This window comes from Stenella coeruleoalba, assembly GCF_951394435.1.
Source record: "Stenella coeruleoalba genome assembly, chromosome: 1".
Taxonomy (NCBI): domain Eukaryota; kingdom Metazoa; phylum Chordata; class Mammalia; order Artiodactyla; family Delphinidae; genus Stenella; species Stenella coeruleoalba.
In genome coordinates this window covers 170,096,565-170,119,230 of record NC_137169.1, presented here as the reverse complement: position 1 = coordinate 170,119,230, position 22,666 = coordinate 170,096,565, and the positions used below count along the sequence as shown (strand labels likewise).

At 38.1% G+C, this 22,666-nt stretch overlaps 1 protein-coding gene across 3 annotated transcripts in view; it reads right to left on the bottom strand.

Moving 5' to 3' along the window:
• KCNK2 (potassium two pore domain channel subfamily K member 2) overlaps positions 1 to 14,848 on the bottom strand; it is a 238,087-nt gene extending 223,239 nt beyond the window's left edge. For 2 of the 3 annotated variants that reach the window (XM_079900226.1, XM_079900227.1), the window contains exons 1-4: positions 14,118 to 14,848; positions 10,679 to 10,870; positions 9,089 to 9,219; positions 6,840 to 7,038 (exon numbers count right to left, since the gene is read on the bottom strand). In XM_079900226.1, the coding sequence (XP_079756352.1) occupies positions 6,840 to 6,873 (34 nt within the window). In that variant the 5' untranslated portion in view covers positions 6,874 to 7,038; positions 9,089 to 9,219; positions 10,679 to 10,870; positions 14,118 to 14,848. Of the gene's footprint in view, positions 1 to 6,839; positions 7,381 to 9,088; positions 9,220 to 10,678; positions 10,871 to 14,117 lie in introns of those variants that run through there. The other variant, XM_079900228.1, reaches the window with a different exon arrangement.
• Between the last annotated feature and the right edge of the window lie 7,818 nt (positions 14,849 to 22,666).

Here is a 22,666-nt window from a genome sequence, read left to right as displayed (position 1 = left end):
CTGATTGGTTGGGTCTCTGTAGAAGGCACAAAACAAGGTAAGTGTTAATTAGTGCTCAAGTTTAAGGGTCCTATTAAGGCATGAGAGAAGCAGATGAATCATATATTTCTAGATAAAAATCAGAGATAGTCATCAAACCATCAGATAAATTACACTAGATGCAAAGTCTTATTTCATATTTGATCTTCTCCTTAGACAATTCTGCCTAATCTCTGACTTATTATTCATATTATGCAGTAAATGAAGTTAATGTGCAACGCTCTCTACTTCAGAGGTGAGAAAAAAATGAAATTATATATGTAGAAACACTTTAAAAAGAAAATGGCACTAGACAGATGCACGATAATATTTTTTTAAGAGCCACTGCTGACACTTTCCCAAATACATAGTAATTTTCCAGCTAGTAAATCTAAGAGCTAGATTATTATTTCATATCTGTGATGCGCAAACATTGCTTAAGCTAGTATAAACAGTAGTGTAAAAATGATGGTTCTGCCAAGTGCTTTGTGCTTACGCTGATAACAAATGGACACAATAAATTAAATCATCGACATACACCATCCACTTAAAACTTGGACTTTTGCAGGCACCAAGGGAAGATGTCATAGGAAACATTTTGAAGAGGAACAATTTTCTGTCCTTAAACTCTCCAAAACCATTTGTCATGAGAATGACCTTGCTGGCTATGGTGGGTTTCCTACAATGATTTAACAGAGGATGAAAGGGGGAATTAATTGTCCAGTGTTTCCACTATCTTAGTCATCAAAGACTATAGAACAGTCCGTCAAATTAATTTACACCACCTAACACATCAAAAACACCACAAAAAAACTTTATTACTTTCAAGCCATGCATTCTGATTGCCTTATTCTTTTTTTGTTTGTTTTGTTTATTTTTTTTTAATTTTTTTAACATCTTTATTGGAGTATAATTGCTTTACAATGGTGTGTTAGTTTCTGCTTTATAAAAAAGTGAATCAGCTATACATATACACATATCGCCATATCTCCTCCCTCTTGTGTCTCCCTCCCACCCTCCCTATCCCACCCCTCTAGGTGGTCACAAAGCACCGAGCTGATCTCCTTGTGCTATGCGGCTGCATCCCACTAGCTATCTATTTTACATTTGGTATTGTATATATGGCCATGCCACTCTCTCACTTTGTCCCAGCTTACCCTTTCTCCACCCCGTGACCTCAAGGCCATTCTCTACGTCTGCGTCTTTATTCTTGTCCTGCCCCTACGTTCTTCAGAACCATATTTTGTTTGTTTGTTTTTAGATTCCATATATATGTGTTAGCTTAGGGTATTTATTTTTCTCTTTCTGACTTACTTCACTCTGTATGACAGTCTCTAGGTCTATCCACCTCACTACAGATAACTCAATTTCATTTCTTTTTATGGCTGAGTAATATTCCATTGTATATATGTGCCACATCTTCTTTATCCATTCATCTGTTGATGAACACTTAGGTTGCTTCCATGTCCTGGCTATTGTAAATAGAGCTGCAGTGAACATTGTGGTACATGACTGTTTTTGAATTATGGTTTTCTCCAGGTATATGCCCAGTAGTGGGATTGCTGGGTCGTATGGTAGTTCTATTTTTAGGTTTTTAAGGAACCTCCATACTCTTCTCCATAGTGGCTGTATCAATTTACATTCCCATCAACAGTGCAAGAGGGTTCCCTTTTCTCCACACCCTCTCCAACATTTATTGTTTGTAGATTTTTTTGATGATGGCCATTCTGACGGGTGTGAGGTGATACCTCATTGTACTTTTGATTTGCATTTCTCTAATGATTAGTGATGTTGAGCATCCTTTCATGTGTTTGTTGGCAATCTGTGTATCTTCTTTGGAGAAATGTCTATTTAGGTCTTCTGCCCATTTTTGGATTGGGTTGTTTGTTTTTTTGATATTGAGCTGCATGAGTTGCTTGTAAATTTTGGAGATTAATCCTCTGTCAGTGGCTTCATTTGCAAATATTTTCTCCCATTCTGAGGGTTGTCTTTTCGTCTTGTTTATGGTTTCCTTTGCTGTGCAAAAGCTTTTAAGTTTCATTAGATCCCATTTGTTTATTTGTGTTTTTATTTCCGTTTCTCTAGGAGGTGGGTCAAAAATGATCTTGCTGTGATTTATGTCATAGAGTGTTCTGCCTATGTTTTCTTCTAAGAGTTTTATAGTGTCTGGCCTTATATTTAGGTCTTTAATCCATTTTGAGTTTATTTTTGTGTATGGTGTTAGGGAGTGTTCTAACTTCATTCTTTTACATGTAGCTGTCCAGTTTTCCCAGCACCACCAATTGAAGAGGCTGTCTTTTCTCCATTGTATATTCTTGCCTCCTTTATCAAAAATAAGGTGACCAGGTGTGTGTCAGTTTATCTCTGGGCTTTCTATCCTGTTCCATTGATCTATATTTCTGTTTTTCTGTCAGTACCATACTGTCTTGATTACTGTAGCTTTGTAGTATAGTCTGAACTCAGGGAGCCTGATTCCTCCAGCTCCGTTTTTCTTTCTCAAGATTGCTTTGGTTATTCGGGGTCTTTTGCGATTCCACACAAATTGTGAAATTTTTTGTTCTAGTTCTGTGAAAAATGCCATTGGTAGTTTGATAGGGGTTGCATTGAATATGTAGATTGCTTTGGGTCCTATAGTCATTTTCACAATGTTGATTCCTCAAATCCAAGAACATGGTATATCTCTCCATCTGTTTGTATCATCTTTAATTTATTTCATCAGTGTCTTATGGTTTTCTGCATACAGGTCTTTTGTCTCCTTAGGTAGGTTTATGCTTAGGTATTTTAGTCTTCTTGTTTCAATGGTAAATGGGAGTGTTTCCTTAATTTCTCTTTTATATTTTTCATCATTAGTGTATAGGAATGCAAGAGATTTCTGTGCATTAATTTTGGTTCCTGCTACTTTACCAAATTCATTGATTAGCTCTAGTAGTTTTCTGGTAGCATCTTTAGGATTCTCTCTATGTAGTATCATGTCTTTGGCAAACAGTGACAGCTTTACTTCTTCTTTTCCAATTTGTGTTCCTTTTATTTCTTTTTCTTCTCTGATTGCTGTGCCTAAAACTTCCAAAACTATGTTGAATAATAGCGATGAGAGTGGACAGTCTTGTCTTGTTCCTGATCTTAGAGGAAATGGTTTCAGTTTTTCACCATTGAGAACGATGTTGGCTGTGGGTTTGTCATATATGGCCTTTATTATGTTGAGGTAAGTTCCCTCTATGTCTACTTTCTGGAGGGTTTTTATCATAAATGGGTGTTGAATTTTGTCAAAAGCTTTTTCTGCATCTATTGAGATGATCATATGGTTTTTCTCCTTCAATTTGTTAATATGGTTTATCATATTGATTGATTTGTGTATATCGAAGAATCCTTGCATTATTACAAGCAACTATATGCCAATACAATGGATAACCTGGAAGAAGTGGACAAATTCTTAGAAAAGCACAACTTTCCGAGACTGAACCAGGAAGAAATATAAAATATAAACAGACGAATCACAAGAACCGAACTTGAAACTGTGATTAAAAATCTTCCAACAAACAAATGCCTAGGACCAGATGGCTTCACAGGTGAATTCTATCAAACATTCAGAAAAGAGCTAACACCTATCCTTCTCAAACTCTTCCAAAATATAGCAAAGGGAGGAACACTCTCAAACTCATTCTATGAGGCCACCATCACCCTGATACCAAAACCAGACAAAGATGTCACAAAAACAGAAAACTACTGGCCAATATCACTAATGAATATAGATACAAAAATCCTCAAGAAAATACTAGCAAACAGAATCCAGCAGCACATTAAAAGGATCGTACACCATGATCAAGGGGGGTTTATCCCAGGAATGCCTTATTCTTTTACTACACTTGTAATAGCTTTGCTTTACAATTTTCTTATATGAGGAGCTCACTAGGTGGAGAATAGATATTTCTATTGAGTTGCATCTCTGGATAGCATTTAGCAGAAGCAAGGAATTTAGGTTATTTTAAACATCTAGAATGACTAGAATGGCAATTTTAGAAAAGTCTCTAAAGCTCATGTAGTTTAACCATCTTACAGGCCAAGCAGTTAACGTAAATTATCTAATTTAATCTTTACGATAATTCTAAGAGGCACAAATTATTAACCCCATTTATGGGGAACCAGATGCTTAGAGTTCAAGGAATTTGCTCAATGTCACCTGGTTTATAAGTGAGGAATCTGGAATTCCAATACACATTTGTCTGATTCAAAATACTTGCTTTTCCCTCCACATTGAACCTCCTCATCTACCAGTGGTAGGGAGTTTATTCCTCCTGATACAGCAAATCTTTAGACAGTTCTGGCAACAGATATTTCTGATGTCAAACAACTAACTAGGAAAAATATAATGTGCCATAAAAATTCAAATTTTCATTTGTTATCAATAACTATATCCTGGGCTTCCCTGGTGGCGCAGTGGTTGAGAATCTGCCTGCTAATGCAGGGGACACGGGTTCGAGCCCTGGTCTGGGAGGATCCCACATGCCACGGAGCAACTAGGCTGGTGAGCCACAACTACTGAGCCTGCGCGTCTTGAGCCTGTGCTCCACAACAAGAGAGGCCGCGATAGTGAGAGGCCCGCGCACCGCGATGAAGAGTGGCCCCCGCTTGCCACAACTAGAGAAAGCCCTCGCACAGAAACGAAGACCCAACACAGCAAAACTAAGTAAATTAATTAATAAACTCCTACTCCCAACATCTTCTTTAAAAAAAATAAAAATAAAAATAAATAACAATATCCTGATTGGTGTTGGGGGGTTGGGGGTGGGGGGAGGAAGGGACATCCTAAGACTATATTTTCCTTTTGAAGATAATTCTCAAAATCATTCTACCATACTTTGGCTTTCAGATTATAATCAAATGCCTTCCCTTTGCTTAAAAAGGAAGGCTTAAAAGACTTCCCTAATATTGCATCATTTCTTGACTGGGGTCTCAGAATTCTACCTAATAAATCCAGGTGATTTTAGCCTGAAAAAATGCTCACGTAGACAATATCAGCCAACTTTCTAATTCTTAAAAGAACTTCCAAATGATTCCTATAGAATATCTTATTCTAATTATAGTTACATTCTGATGGATCTGTCTGGATAAATTACTTTAAAATACATCTCTAAGTAGGAAACTAAACTGAGTAGTTAATGGGATAATTTAAGCTTATCCAAATGTTATATATGATTATACAAAAGTCTTTTTACCTTGATGATAATTGTTGCTTAGTTACAGCTTCTATCATCTCCTACCCAAAGGATCCCACCATCACTTCTAATAAGATGCAATAAAATCATGTGTACAGCATTCTTGTTTCCTACTTGTGGTAGCAGAAGGACATGTGTTTAGTTTAACAAGTATCTATAGCAAGTGATCTAGAAAACATTGAAGTACTAGAATAGTGTTATCTGGCATCATATGAGACAAAGATGGCATCTGTAATGAGTTTCCATTACCTCTTCAGCTCTCTCCCACTCAATGCCTTTCTCCATATTTTCTGCTTCTCTTCTGTCACTCCAGAAACACTTGGTTTGACTCCAAGAATCTCTCCATCCACTCACCTCTCAGTTTATTTTCATGCCCCTTACACCTATAAAAATGATCTCCCCCATTTGAGGACTTGGCCAGTGTCTTGACCTACCCATTATTCCTCAGCAGAGGGGGCTCCAAAATTGCTAATTCCGAGTCTCAATGCCACAAACTAGCACCTGGAAATTACATACTGATTGGAAATAAGTTGATATTTTACATACTGATTTGCTCCAAAAACATTACCCTTCAGATAAACAGTAAGTTGGACAAACTTTTTTGTATTTCAAAAGAAGAACAACCAAGAATAGAAATCAATTAGAAAATTGGTTTTTAAAGAAATCCCCTCTTGAAAACAGCAAAACAGTGTAACCCTATTATTGTACAGTTCTTTGTTAAACAATTCAATCACGTTCATGTGTAAGTTCATGTAAGTTCCTGTTATGTAAACGATTACTGTACCATCAGGATAACTGTCCTATTATGCAACACCAGGATATATTCAACATTTAAAAACTACTTATTAAGTATGTACTCTATGCCAGGCACTAAAGATAGACTTAGCTATACTTAATAATTACATAGGATTATGCTGTTGATGAGCTTGATTTACATTTCCAAGACCATAACAATATTACTATGGAACACTAAATATTGTTATATAGAAGTCTTATATACAGACATCTAAACAATTTTCAAACAAAACTCCTTACCCAAGAAATTATGGAAATGTAAAGATTTTAAAAGGCCTTAGTTCCCAAGTTTTAAACTATCATACCTTTCCTTCCCCATTTCTAAAATTCTAAGCCACCCCTTCCCTACAATACAAATTAGATTCACTAAGGAAAGAGCTAATATTCTCTCTAAGTAAATTACAAATAATGTGTGTCAATTTATTTATGAAAAAAATTGATTACAGGGTTAGCCATAACATGAAACCAAAGTAAACATCATTCAAATGACCAGAATCCAAATGTAATGGAATTTACAGATACTAACGTTGATCGATTTTGCATTGCCAGAAGTAATACATCACACAGTAAAAGCCTGATATAACATGCCTATTGTATAAAACATGCCCACGTCAACGTGCAGTTTATTTGTGTTGCAAGATCATGCAAAAAAATTCCAGTAACTAACCCTCTGTTGGAACCACCCATTGAGTTTAATTATAGACTTGACTATAATGAAGACTCCCTACGTCAAATACTTGCTTGGAAATCTACTCCACATATGCTAGAAGTTTTGAAAATAATAAGATACTTGATTATTGCAAAAATACTTACAGTAGAAGTTCCTTCTTGCTTGTGGGTTCATCATTTGGGGATGTTTTCATCAGGAGTCATCATGCTTTTGATCTTTAATGCCGTTCTTCCTCCAAGGTTTCTTGTCGGTAATTTCCCAAGCAGAGTCACTTGTACTAACAAGCCATTGTCCCATATTGTTTCCTTTTTATGTGTGAATGTTACCCTGTAGATTGATTTCCTGTCCAAAAACAGTCAAAAATGAACAAACGCTGCTGTATGCAAGTGAAATGTGCTACTCAAATACTCTGTTTTTGCAGTTTGGTTCAGGAAGAAATTCCCTGATTGAAAGGAGGAAATATATTGCAGTGCTCCAGAGAACTTAAAAGACAGAAGTTTCTTCCTTATAAATGAGCATATCAAAATTGCCAGCGTCATTTACTCTCACTAGTTTGTGACTCAAGTACTACTGCACCCGAAGCATCCATGTACTGTGTGCAGCCTAAAGACACTCCCAATTGCCACAGTAACAATATCCCAACTATATTTTAAAATCAGGCTTAGTATGCTTTGAAGTACATAATGTTTTCCATTCCTGAAAGGACAAAGAGATCTACATTGTCAAAGTTTATTTTTAAGCTCATATGCTTGCTAAGTGCAGTGGCGAACAGGCTTTCCGTGCCTGTAGTACCATTGCTGGAACCTATTAATGCAAACAGATGAGTCGTTGGCTTGGTTCCACATAGGCTCTTATTTCTTTTTTTAAACCTTATCTAAATTGCATTGATTATAATTTCTTAAATCAAGAATGCTATCACTTTTCTGAGCTTGCTTGTTTTAATTTTATCAGTACAGAAGCAATGCAAGAAAGGCAAATAAGAGGAAGGTTTCAAATAGCTTTTGCTGAGATAAGAAAGTTAGTAATTAGAGGTAGCTTCTGTTTCTGGAGTAAGTTTGAGGGGCATTTGGAGACAATAAAAATGACAACAAATTTTAAATAAAGGAGCCAAAGATAAAGAATGAAAGGGAGAGTAAGAGTAAGGAGAGAGAGCAAGCCAAAGCCAGAGTGAGAGAGAGAGAGAAGCTTTGACTATTAGCAATAATTCTTCACATATTTTCTTATTGTTGGGAAAGCAAATTGCTCTGGTTTGTATAACCCCCTACCCGTCTGCTCAACCCACCAAAATTAGCCCACATGTCATCTAATACCAGACTAAGACTTGTGGAAGCACATTATTGCTCTATTAGAGCCATAACAAAATACCAGCTGAGCAGTGAGCATTAGGTGGTAGGGTGACCCTGAGGTAATACAATCCGTGTTATGGAATTTCTAGCCCAAATTTTAAACATCTGGTCTTGATATGATAATAAATGTGATAATGTACATTAAATACCGGTATTCAGGTAACATAATCCTTCCACCTGCCTAAAACAATGCACGCTTTTCAAATCGTATGACAGCGAGAGAGATTAGATAGACAGACACATATTTATAACTGCACATACCAAAACAATCCTCACCATGCACAGACTTATACACGTACACATACGCAGCAATACAGCACATAAACTGTCAGTGGGCTTTCCAGAAATAAGAGTGAGTTTTCACTGAATCCTTTCTATGCTCTCTTTTCTGGACATCCCTTTGCACAGTTGCGCTAATTTGTAGGAGACTTGGCTGAGAGTGAGGGGAATGGAAGGGGAATGTGAAAAATAATAATGCTAATTGAACCAGACAGAGATGTGAACCCCTGACCTTTGCTTCATTAGTACCATCTCAGGCTATAATCTGATGAAGTACCCAGCCACTGGCAACTTGAAAAATAAACTAAATCAGGTTACTCTTAGCCTGTTTTAACTTCGTGGGAAAGAGTTTCTGCATTTTGAATCCAAATATTACCATATTATTAACTGTCAAGTAATTCAGTGCTGTAAATGATTCTAGGGTCTAGAAATTAAGATCTCTTTAAATTAGCATCTTAGAATTAGACTAGGTGATGAAAAAGTCTTAACCCATGAGCATTTGCTGACCTTATATATTTGCATATGAGAAAGCAGATGGAGCAACCTGGAGGATGGAGAGGGTGGAAGCTGCTGGGATGAAAGTCACATTGGGATTCACGAATGTTTGGTTAGTGTGGGGTTGAGAGATAAGGAAGTGGTTAATGGTGGTTAAGGGCTTGTTTCCTCCTGATGCTCAAAGCTCCATGAGTCAGGTGAATGGTATTTCAAGGAGTTGGCACAAAATAAAAACCCCAAGTGCTCTTTCTCGGTTTGAGCCAAACCCAAACCTTTTCAAAGGTGTGAAAAGAAGCAGCCACATTGGTTTGGTTTTCCTTTCCTGGCCCACTCTTCTTCCTGGTGCTGGCCAACACCACACAGAAGTCTTGTGACATGAGCCATTTCCATGGAATTTTAAATTCTGCCAAAAGAAAAAGAGGGATTGGAAACTTCGTGAGAATGGTTATTCTTAGGAGATTTCCATCCCAGATTCCTAACTTGTGTGGCTCAGATAAGCATCTAAAATGCACTGCCAAACCTTCTGAGGTCCCTAATGCACTTATTTCCAATCACATTTCTGCATAGAGACCTCAAAGTAACAGTGAAGGCAATGGTTTCTTGGGAAATATTTTCTGTATGCCAGCCCAAGATTCCCCTACCTATGCGGCAATGGGTTTGGAACACCATTTACAACACAAATATTGGGTTTGCATGTCCCCAGAACATAGTCAGTTTTTAGATGAGACATGTTTACATTCTCCCAAATGAAAACAACCTACCCCAAAGTAACCCTTCAATTATTTTGCTTCTGAGAAACTTCAAAATATTATAAGAATATTTTCCTGGCACATTGGTAAGTGTGTAGCTGCCCAAGCTCTTCCTATAGGTTCATTTCTCATGAGAAGACTATATGGTAAATACAACCAAGATCTCACTAATTGGGATGCTATATCAGTTAGTCATTGCTATGTAACAAACCTACTCCAAAACTCAATGGCTTAAATAATAGACATTTATTATTGCTGACTATTTAATAGGTCAGCATGACAATTCTGGCCTTATCTGGGCATCAGCTGCATATCAGGTAGGTGACTCTGTGATCTTTAATGTGTCTGGGGGTCAGCTTTCTGCAGGCTGATATAGGATAGACTCAGCTGGGACAACTGAGCTCTTCTTGTGTCTTCACTTGTACCTGTCTTTCATATCCCTCTCTGGCCAACTTAAATATGTTTTCAAGGCAATCAAAGTCAAGAGAGGAAGTGTAAAAGTACAAGTGCATTTTAATGCCTCTGTCTGGGTCAACTTGCCAAGCCCAGAGTTAGTGTGTGTGTTCGAGGGTGGCGGGGATTCAGTACCGAAGGATGTGGATACGGAGAGGCACGGAAAATTGGGGCCATGCATACAATCTATATACCAAAGGCATATTGAAAATAAGAAGCCAGTCATATTCAGTCACTTGGATGAACCTACGACAATATCAGGAGGCATCAACCTGTGAGACTAGAATTAGCTTTTAGTACCAAGACAGAAGATGAAAGCCGAATCTCAAACTGAAATGGGTAGAAAGTATCCTACGAATGCACAGGCAACACACCAAAATGGCACCTGTGTTGGAGACGAAGTTGGAGGTATGGCCAGAGACGGCCATGAGGAACACATGAAAGCCAAAGAAAGCCACCAAATGTGCTGAAACCAGTTAGCAAGCACTAACGAGTTAAAAGATCTGGAGTAATTTTCTTAAAGGTGGTTGTTTGAGGAGGAATGCAGTTAACAGATGCAATTGTCTACAGGAGACAATGGATTTGATTTCAATAGAATAGAGTTGTGAGAATGAGGTAACAGGAGAGCGCTAGTATCAAGGGCACACTTGCTATACTCACCTGCAGCCAATATTGGCCATGAAGGACCAAACACCTAGTATGGCCAGATATTAAAATTTTACGTAATCTTTCCTGATTTCGAAAACACTTTGAAAAACATCTGTAGGCATGATTTACCCCACAGGCCACGAGCGTGAAACTCCAGATGCAGAGGTTTCATTTCTGTGGAGCAATCTCTATCTTCAACAGGCTCTGCAAATATATATATATTTAGGGCCTACGTTAACAAATTATAAGAAGTGATTTGCCACCAGAATATAAATAATGCAGAAACTGTTGGATCTTTCTAGAGTATCAAACCCACAATTAAAAGGTTCCTAAAGATATTTTTATCTCCTGAAAGCTTTAGCGTTTCAAGAGTTTGGATTCTTCCATTCTTTATATGGAACTCTAATGGGTACTTCCAGAATCCCACCCTAAAGTTAATTGCCCCTTATTTTTATTTTTTTTTTATGTTCAAGTCCAGTTTTATTAAAATTTGGCAATTCTGGCATCAGTACAAAGTCTCTGACCACTGGACACATTAGACATGAATTTATAATTTTAGTTTGTTGTGGGTTTGGGTACATGAACTTTTCTAAATCTTCTGCCCTTCATTTCATTACCAAACGGCAGAGCGCCTTAAGTTTCTCTGTCTAAAACACCCTGTTACATTTATAGAATAGGAATTTGTAAAATAAGACTGAAAAAAATAAAATGCACAGATTCAAAAAAGTCTCTTCAAATATTAAGAACATTCAAAGTATATTGAAGACACCTATGTTTAGTCCTCCAAGTAACATGGAGGTTTGATGTCTTGTATTTAGTTATTGCTAATCACAGTTCAGAGACCAGAGTGTTTCCAAAATGGTAAAAACCTGCATTGACATTCCCAGTATGGTTCCAATGGGTTTCAAGTGTAAAACCAGTGGAGCACGTGATTTGGCCTTTAAAATCACACGCCTTTTTATCTTTAGTGGGATTTTTTCTTTATAGTGGCTCAGGTAAAGTCCCCACAAAGCCCCCAAATGCCTGAATGCCACAACATCAAGAAACCCTTGCCAAGATACCCACTGTGGCAGATCTGGGTAAAATGCCAGGCACACAAATTGGGACTAAACCTGCCCCTTATTTTTAAAATCAACCTGTTCATGACACTTTATTACATAATAGCTTTCTGCTTATAAGGATATTGGTCTAATAATTTTATTTTGATCCCTCATGTTGTTGATTTCTAGAATGCACGTTTTCCTATATAGATCTCTTCCTATAGCACCTAGAAGATACACATAAATTAAGCACTTATAATTCTCAGCCTTGTTTATCTGAAAGACTGTTATTCACACTGCAGTTTTCTGAATTTCAAGTTTATTGATTCAACTTCTCCACTTGCACTGTTGGCGTCTTACCTCTTTTTGTTTACTCTATAGGCAGCCTGGAGGGAAGCTCTTTGAAATCGACAGATCTAACTATTTCTTCTGCTCTGGGAAGACAACTCTTACTAGGCATCTGATTCTTGGCATTGTTTGGAAAACTATCCTGTCCACCTCCAGACAAACATACTTTTACTGCAAGTGGTTAACCCAAGGACAAAAGGGGGGATGACAGGCAAAGATGGTTTTCTTTAGCTTCCTAAGCCAGGTCTCCCAAATACATCTTGCAGTACTCTGTTTTCAGACTTTTAACTTGGCTCTCAGGAAATACAAACACCCATTCCAAACCTTAGCATATTTTCATATTATATTCTATACAAGCTTATACATATTTCTTTTTCCTCCTTTAATGCAGAGCATTAAGAGAATGCATTATATGTTATGTTGTATCTGGAGATTGATTGATTGGTTGGATGGATGGTTGATTGATTGATTGATGTTGTATTATCACATCTTATGTTCCTATCTATATTCTCTTGACCTCACCTGTCTCCCAGGCCCTCAGCAACTTCCTCCATCTCAGCTGCTGACCTTGAGATCTACTTGTGGATCTGATGCATGATTTTATACCTGAGGCCAAACAAGCAACATGTCTTAAGTCCCTGGTTCCTTCCACCATTTCCAGACTTAGATTCCAGAAGCACACATCACATGGAGGGGGATCTGGCTTCCCCAAAGCTGCCGAAGGGACCAGATGATAGAATGTTCTAAATGTAGGTGAATCAACTCTCGTGAAGCAAATTGTGACCAATAGGAAACAGAAGATGGAAGAGAGCTGGTAGATAAATATCATCTCACTTCTTCCCCAAGATGAGCTGTTCAGAGACAAGATTTTGCCATGCCGTCTGTGCAAGCAATATCACATATGGCCAAGCAGGTGCACAGCTGATGGAATGGCTATGTCTCTTTATGGCTCTTTGTGAAGCAGTGGTCAGTGTGGTACCATATCATCTTGTATTTGCTTCCCATTGTTATCTGCCACACTTGCCTTTTTCCTCTAGTTACCCTGGGATTCTTCAAGGGAATCCAGGGTAAGACATCTGTGTGTGTATATGTGTGTGTATAATTTTATATATATCTATATGTTATATATATACAGTTATACAAATATAGTTTTATATATAAATATATAGTAATATATAGATATATATGACATATATCTATGATCATTTATTTCCCTTTACTATTCCATATAAAATTCCACACCACATAAAATCCTTAAGTACTATGTGGTGACATTCTGACACAAGATATGAGCATAAAGAATTTATAAACCCCAGAATTTTTGTTTGCTTTTTACGGTTTTGTTTTGTTCTTTGCTAGCGGGAAAAAGAGCTTTACACAAAGTAATAAATATGAACTCTATAAAATAGCAGCCATATACTTTGGAAAATGATCAGTAAGAACAATAATCCTTCAGGAACGCAGGGTTTCAGACTCTTAAAATTATATATAAATGAGATGAGTACCTTGAAGACTTTTAGCTTAAAATATATTTTAGTTTAAAATATTTTTTCTCTTAAATGTTATGGGGCCTGAAACCAAAGCTCTTTTTTAGTTGCTCTGCTAATAGTAGAGGCATATTATAAGAAAGATGTCCATTTGACAGTTTTTTATATGTGTGTTATTTTATGTCATGTTGGGTAGAAAATAAGGCAAACTTCTAATGCCATTTACAGTATACTTTCAAAATATAGTTAGCAAAACAATCCAGATGTTTCAAATGATTTTGCTTTTATCTTTCTTATTGCCCAATTCTAAATCAAGGCATGCATATTAATTTGTGGGTTGATAGTCCAGTATTATTGATCCAGATCAGTGCCATTTACTTAGCTTTATGGATCATTTCAGAAATCAGACCATTTGTACTTGATTCATTGCTGCCTGTGGGGGAAGAATAATTTAATATTCACTCACAGCCTATGTAAGAGTCAACACACTTCAAAACATTGAGGAGAGACCACGGCCTATACAGACTTGAGATAACTCCAGTAAAATAATTTCAATCACAAGCTTTCAGCACTTACCAAGCAGAGAGGTCAGGCAAGTAAAGCCACCAGGGCAATCTTTTCGAAGAGGAATCTTTTCAGAATTGTTGGTCCTGCGCCATTTGGCTGAGAGAGTAAAGAGCAAAATAAAGTAGGTGAAGATACCCCTGAGGTGGGGGATGAAGGGATTGGATCTCTGGCCCCTGGGGCAAGAGCAACTCCAAGAAGAAAGCAATCTTAGTATCCTATACACCAGTCCTTCCAGAGGCTAGAGGCATTGGAGTCTAGAGTGCCCCTCTTGACTGGATCAGGCCTAGATCAGCCCAAGTAGAAAAGAGATCCTACAGAGATCTGGAGAGAAGGCCCAGGGGAAAGAGGAACAACATGGTCCCATGGCTAGCCCGGGGCATGACACACAGTAGGCATTCCATGAAGGTTGTGCTGACTGTGGAATAACCAATTTTAGCTCTATGTGGGCAACATCCATGTGACATCGAGCAAGTTACTTTTCACTTCTTCCCTTTGAGCCTTAATTTCTCTATCTGTACAATGGGGATAATAATAATTCTTACTTTCAGAATAAATTCAAGGATGAAATGCAATAATAATAGTACTTTGGAATTTAGAAAGTCATAAACAAACCCAGGAATGGAAAGACAGATTGGCTGCATCCATATTACTTCTTTTCAAATACGCACAGGTTTTACCGTTCGTCGTCTTTTGGGTTCCCCCCAAAAACAGAGCCTGATATGAGGACTTGTATCCAGGTAGTCCAGTTGAGGAGCAATTCCAAGAAGCAGGAGAGAGGAATGAGAAGAGTTAAGGAGGAGGGAAAAGCTAATTTTGAGGTCACTTCTGTGGGCAACTGGGGCTTGGTCTTGCAGGGGAATTTATAAAAAGTATACTAATGCATCTTAGAACTATTCACCTGAGGGTCAACTGGGGATGAATTTATCCATCTGTTCCCGCACTCCACAAAGGATGCTCCCAGAGGCATTAATCCCCTAATTTCCAGGTACATACAAATCCTTGTTAAGAGAGCAGGCTTCCACCAGTGGCTGTAGGAAGAAATGGGCACATAACAGAAGCTATCATGAGGTGAATTGAAGCCCACGTGGAGATGAGGCTCAGAGGATTTGAGTATAGTCACCAGAGACATCAGATACCATTTTAGTAGCTAAAAAGCAGAGCAAATTTTCTCTTTGGCATTCTTCTATTGAATATAGCACATAATTTAACATGTAGTATAATTCTGATGTATGCTGAACCCACTTGCCTCACAGAAATCTTATTGAACTTTTCACATTAAATTCAGTACCAAACCTTTGCGAGAGTCCAAAGAGACCCCAGCCTTGCTTTCTGTAGCTTTCTGACAGTTTACATCCTTAAGGGTCTCTGTTTCTTGGCCTGTTACCTAGAGTTGCAAAGTCCAACCTCTCCATCAATGTCCATTGAAGCACTATGTGAAGTGAATAGCTTTAAAACTTAAGGGATCCTGAGGCACATCTCATACTGCCTCACATCTGTGTCATCTTGGCTCCCACCCATTGCCTCTTATCATCCTACACCTTCAAGCCTGCTCACAAATGTGTCCCATTTTCTCACTCACACAGAAGTCCATCCATACTTAGTTCTCAGAAGCTTGGCTTCTCTCTACAAAATTGGGTTTCTACCTACAAGGAGTTCTTATATAAGCTACTAAAATTTTTTTTGCCATATCACGAAATAAGGATATAAGATTTCCTCTAGGCGGCTCAATAAAACTATTTTTGAGTGAAAAAAAATCTTGTCATAAATGTTTCTTTTTCCTAGACTATCCCTTGCACAAAATGTAATACCCATGGTGGACTAGCTCAATTCCCCCTTTTAAATGCTTGCATGGCTCAACGCATTTCTCCCCTTTAAAGTTATTACATTTATATTTTTCTTTTTATGAGTTTTGAATAATGCATATCTCTTCCCACTAGAATGTAAACTCCAAGAGTGTAGCAACCAAGTCTAGTTTTGCTTGGCACTAAATCCTCGGCACCCTGTAATTAGTCTGGCACAAAAGTAGATGATCAATACAAATGTTCAATGAATGAATGAATTAAATTATATCTGTGAACTTGTTAATTTCTTCTTGCATATGAGGAAGAAAAGAATTATAGAGAAAAACAAAAACCTAAGGCCCAGAAAAGTAAAGTGTCTTGCCCAGGGTCACAGAGCTGATTGATAGCAGAGGGATTTAAGAAGTTTGCCATGCTCATTGCCTCAGCCCTCTCGTAATGTTAGACTGTAATTCATCGTGATATTGCCTAATAGAGACACTATTATAAATCCAGGGTTTTCTCTCAAACCCATATGCTTGACTGAAGAAATATCAAAGAAGTCTGGTCTCAGCATTCCCTGTCTCTTATTTTCCTGTTGAGAGGTACCAAATGTTATATCTGACGTTGGAAAATCACACTTTGGGCCTCCGGCCCTCCCCCACCTTTTGAAATCACTACTTTAAACACCTCTTTATTTCCACTGAAGCTTTTAGTGATTTAGGACAGTGATCATTCCTCACATACACCAAAAACCAACAAAAGCTGAGTGTCTGCTCTCAAGAACACACAGAACAAAATGGCACAGGAGAAACAAGCACTTACAAGGTCTCATAGAAACAACTACGTAGGGCTGTCAGTCCCCTCTGGGACTTCAAAGAGCTCCAGAAATTCCTGTAAAAGTAAAAGGGGAGTAAAAAAAAATCTGACTTTATTTCAACACATCATAAAAGAAGTCAAATCAGAATATAAATTTCCACTTGGAGCTTGGGGATGGATACACTTTTATTTTCTTATCTTTTCTAGTCTAAATGCAGAGGTGGAGCTACCAGGGTGAACAGCTTAGCCTGTGGCTTCAAGGTCCAGGTGGAGTCTACTTTACCGGGGAGTTCTGGGAAGGGCAGAGGGAAACCAGACGTTGTTGCCTGAGGGGCTGGAATTCAAAACTGTGTTACTACCCAAATGTTATGCAATTTGTTTTCAAATAGAGACTTAAAATACAAAAGGCCTCTCACATTTATTCACCCTTAACCTATTTCCCAAAGACTTTTACATATGTCATTGCCACCATTCACAAAATGCAATAAAAGTTCACTATTTCCGCACAAAGCAAGGGGAGATGGTACTTCCATAAAGGGCGTAGAGATTACATTCAATTAAATGTGTTAATGTTATTCCCTGAAACTTACTCACACATTTTAAATGGCAACTCTTCTTTCTGATGATAAACCTCAACAGAGCCCTCAAAGCATTATTCTAAATTAGTGTGGCTAACATCAATGGTATTTGCTACAAGGACTTGCAAATAAATCTCTAGCAAGTGATCCCCACCTGTGATCCTACCCTTTACATACAAAACCATTTTGAGCTTAGGGGACTTGCTTGCATTCCCATGAGGATACCATTAATTATTTCTCAGTGGGAAAGAACATTTTTAAAAGGTGTATAATGATAAGGAAACTGTCAGAGCAACCTGTCTGCTACTTCAGAGGATAGGATAATTTCTCTCCTTCCTTCATTTTCCTTTCTTCTATACTACACCCTGGTTCCTGAAGCCAACTGTACTTAAAAAAAAAAAAAAAGCAACAAAAAACTATAATGACCCCACTTTGTAACTTGTTCCATATGTTTCACAGGCTTCATAAAATAATTCCACATTAGTTTCCCTAGCCTAGTGTTTGGATCTTGACATCTGTTTTTTCCTATGTTTTCATGATTTATTTTGGGGTCTGTGTGAATTCGCCCTATAAGAATAAAAGGAATTTGCTTAGATTCCCTTTTCCTGGAATGTATCCTGGTTACTTGCAGACCTATCAGACTTCCTATCCACAGATCTGACACGGCCACCATCAAGCCTAGATCTGCCACTTACTAGGGTATGAACTCATCCAAGTCATTTCATCTCTCTGGACCTCAATGTCCGCATCTGTAAAATGGGGATGATAACAGCAATAACTGTTTACAGTGTTTTGAGAATGCTTAAATAAGTTATTTTATATATATATGATTGATCAATGCCTAGCGCATAGTAAGTGTTGGTTGCTTTAGTTATTAATGCTAAGGCACACAGAAAGGTCTGTAGGAAATAGATTTCTCTTAGTCTACACCTTTGCTGGCCTTTATTTATTCACTCACTCAGCAAATGGTTATCGGGTGGCAGAAGGTAATTATCAGCACCAAGGGAAGCCAAATTGGAGAGTGAGGCTAAAGGAAGTCAGGAATACTAATCCTATTTTTATTCAAAATTTTGATGTTATTCATTACACATTTTTGCATTTCGACTTTATAAAAATGCTGCATTGAATGATGTATCTTGATTACTTGATGGGCCTTCTTCTAACTAAATGTTATTACCATAGCATATGCCTCAGTTGCCTCCCTTATTCCCGGCCCTGGACAATTGTGAGCAAATCAGACTCAGTTCCAGTCTTCATGCTGTTAACAATCAAGTGGGAGGAGGGATAGGCCTTAACAAAATTATCACAAAAATATATAAATTCTATTAAAAATGCAAGGTTTCATATTATCCCCTAAGCCTGTGGATGAGTGTCATTATTTTTTGAAATTAAGAGCTTAAGTTTTCATTCATTTCATTTCTCAATAAATAGGTATGAGGTGCCTATCATATGCCAGGCACTGCTCTAGGTGCTGGGGCAGAGTAAAAGAGACACAAATTTCTGCTTTCACAGAGTTTATATTCAAATATGGAAGAGAGACAATGAACAACACAAATGAAGAAAACAGACCATACGTTATATGGTACTAAGTTATAAAAAAAAAAAGAATAAATGGAAGGGAGAGAGAAACTGTCAGGGATAATTAAAATGGTAGATAAGGAACATTGGAATTGTGACCTTGGGGGGCGTGAGAGAGAGAAAGTGATGCAGAAAACTGGAAGAAAGCAGTCCAGGCAAAGATAGCAGGTACTTCAGGGAGTGGGAATGTGCCTGACGTGTTTAAGAAAATAGCAAAGAGGCCAGTGTGGCAAGGAGAGAGTGAGCAGGAATTCAGACCAAAAAGGTAATGGTGGGCTGATCATGGAGGACCTCTTAAATCATCATAAGTGGGCTTCCCTGGTGGTGCAGTGGTTGAGAGTCCACCTGCCGATGCAGGGGACACGGGTTCGTGCCCCGGTCCAGGAGGATCCCACATGCCGCGGAGCGGCTGGGCCCGTGAGCCATGGCCGCTGAGCCTGCGCATCCGGAGCCTGTGCTTCGCAGTGGGAGAGGCCACAACAGTGAGGGGCCCGCGTACCGCAAAAAAAAAAAAAAAAATCATCATAAGTGCTTTGTTTTGCACTCTGACGTAGACGGGCGATCACTGAAAGGATTTGCGTAGAGGAGTGATGAGATCTGACTTAAGTTTAGCAGGGTCAGGCCAGCACTGTGCTGAGATGGATTCACTGGGAACAAGAGAACAAGTCAGACCATTTAGGAGCTCACTATACAATCCAGGCAGGATACAATGGTGGCTTGGACCAGGATAAGAGTCGTGGAGGGAGAATTTAAGCAGTCAAATCCTGGATGTATTCTGAAAGTAGAGCTAACAAGGTTTGCTGCTGGCTTGCATATGGCATGAGAGAGAAAGAAGCCAAGGAGTTATCAAGGTTTTTGGTCTAAGCAACTGGAAGACTGGAGTTACCATCACCTGAGATAGAAGAGACTGTAAAGAAGTAGGTCTGGGAGGGAACATATAGGAGCTTGGTTTTGGACATGTTAATTTCAAGATGGCCATTAATCACCAAAATGGATATGGGGAGTAGACATTTGGATATAGGTTTGAACTCTAGAATTCGGGTACCAGAGACAGAAATTTGGGAGTCATCAACATATAAATAGTATTTAAAGCCATGGTACTAGATGTAGGAATGGGAATAGATAGAATAGGGAAGTGGTCAGTACTCAGATATATGAGAAAGTTAGTACCAAAGGAGATTGGGTTGGAGAATATCAAGAGAGTGTGGTGACTTGAAGTCAATCAAGGACAGCAGATAGGATAAACTGTCAGATACTGCTGACAGGTCAAGTTAGATGAGGACTAAACATTGCTCATTGGTTTTAGCAAAGTGAAATGACCTTGATAAGAGCAGTTTTAGTAAAGCAGTATCAGTAAAAGGCTGCTTCAGTGGGTTCAAAAGAAAAACAGAGGAGAATTTTTAGAGAATTATTTTGAGTTCTGCTGTAAAAAGAAGGTGAGAAATGGGGCAATGACTGGAAGGGAAATGAAGTTCAAGAGAGAGTTTTAAAATTTTTGTTTCGTTTTTAAAATGGGGAAAACATTACCTTGTTTGTACACGACGCAGAAGACAACGATGATAGCATATTAGAAGGAACAATAGGTAATAATTCTGGCCTGACAACTCGTGTGTGTGTGTGTGTGTGTGTGTGTGTGTGTGTGTGTGTGTGTGTGTGTGTGTGTTTCCATTGTCAGAGGAGGGAGTAAAAATGGCCTGTGAGAGGCAAGAAGGCTTAAGGAGAACCACACCACAAGCTCACCTCAAGCCCCTGGTCCAAAGAATGCCTCTGGAAAACATTTCCCACTTGGGAGGGCTGCAGGGGAGCAGTATGTCCTCTGGAGAGCCAGATTTAGTTACAGCCAGCTATGGTTCTCAAACTTTAGCATGCATCAGAATCACCTGGAGGGCTTGTTAAAATGCAAATTTCTGAGCCCTACCCCAGGAGTTTCTGATACAGCTGATTGGGGGTGGGGTCTGAGAATTTGCATTTCTAACTGGTTCCAGGTGATATTGATGCTGATCTTCCTGGGAGACCATTGAATCCATTGAGTTAGTGCAAGAAAGTGAAAGTAATGTTTACAGAAGAGGCTCTTTAAGCTTGTGGCTTTTAAAATTTGATATCAGCTAAAGCCTTGTCTAGGTAAAATTAACTCCAATTTTCACTGATTCTTAAACCAATGTTTAAAAATTCATCACTAAACACAATTCTTTTTTTTTCCATGTTCCTTTACACAGTTGGTTTGTAAGAATGTTCATTTCAAAGTGTACATAAAATTAAATGTTATTTCAGGATGAGAAAGAAAATATATGCCTTCTTAATCATACTTTGAATATTTTTCAGCCTCTTATTTGTTTTATCTGTTCCTTTGAATCTGTTCCATTCACCTTGAAAACACTTTACTTGGAGCCAAGTTATTTATTTATTCATTTATTTAACAGATGTGTATTGAGCACCTACTTAGTATCAGGCACCATTGTATCACTTGGGACATAGTGATGAGCAGAATATTCTGGCCTTTGGAAAGTGACAGTCAGTTCAAAGAGAAAGAGACAATAAACAAGAAAAATAAACACATACAGTAATTCAGGAGGTGATAATTTTTATAAATGTCCAAAATAAAGCAGGCAAGGGGATAGGAATGCAGTGAAAAACAGGATGGGTGGTCAGGGAAGGCCTCAGCAAGAAGGTGATTTTTCAGCAAGAACATGAAGGAGGTAGGGAAATGAGATATCCAGGGGAAGAGTACTCCAGACAGGAAATTAAGGAGGCTCCAAGACAGGGGCATACCTAGCATGTTTAAAGAAGAGCAAGGAGTCCACTGCAGTGTCTTGGATAGGGGAGAGAGCAAGGAGTCGATGAGATAACAGGCAATGTGGAAGGTTAGGGCAAATGATCTTATTTGCAAAACAGAAATAGAGACACAGACACAGAGAACAAACATATGGACACCAAGGGGGAAGCGGGGGGCAGGATGAATTTGGAGATTGGGATTGATATATATATACTATTGATACTATGTAGAAAATAGATAACTAATGAGAACCTACTATACAGCTCAGGAAACTCTACTCAGTGTTCTGTGGTGACCTAAATGGGGAGGAAATCCAAAAAAGAGGGGATATATGTATACGTATAGCTGATTCACTTTGCTGTACGGTAGACACTAACACAACGTTAGTGCAACTATACTCAATAAAAGTTAATTACATAAAAACAAAAGAGGATCATGTCAAGTCTTTTTGGCCATTGAGATAGTTTAGGCTTTTCCCTATGTGAATTGGGAAGCCAGTGGAGGGTTTTAAGCAGCAGAGAAACATGAAATGACTTACATTTTTTTTAATTGAAGTGTAGTTGATCTACAATGTGTTAGTTTTAGGTGTACAGCAAAGTGATTCATATATATATATATATATATATATATATATATATATATATATACACACACACACATATACATTTAGTTATATATTTCTATCTATTCTTTTTTAGATTCTTTTCCATTGTAGGTTATTATAAGATATTAAATATAGTTCCCTGGGCTAAATAATAGGTCCTTGCTGTTTACCTATTTTATATATAGTAGTGTGTACCTGATAATCCCAAACTCCTAATTTATCCCTCCCCACCCCCTTTCCCCTTTGGTAACCATAAGTTTGTTTTCTATGTCTGTGAGTCTGTTTTGTAAATAAGTTCATTTGTACCATATTTTAGATTCTACATATAAGTGGTATCATGATATTTGTCTTTCTCTGTCTGACTTACTTTACTTAGTATGATAATCTCTAGGTCCACCCATGTTGCTGCAAATGGCATTATTTCATTC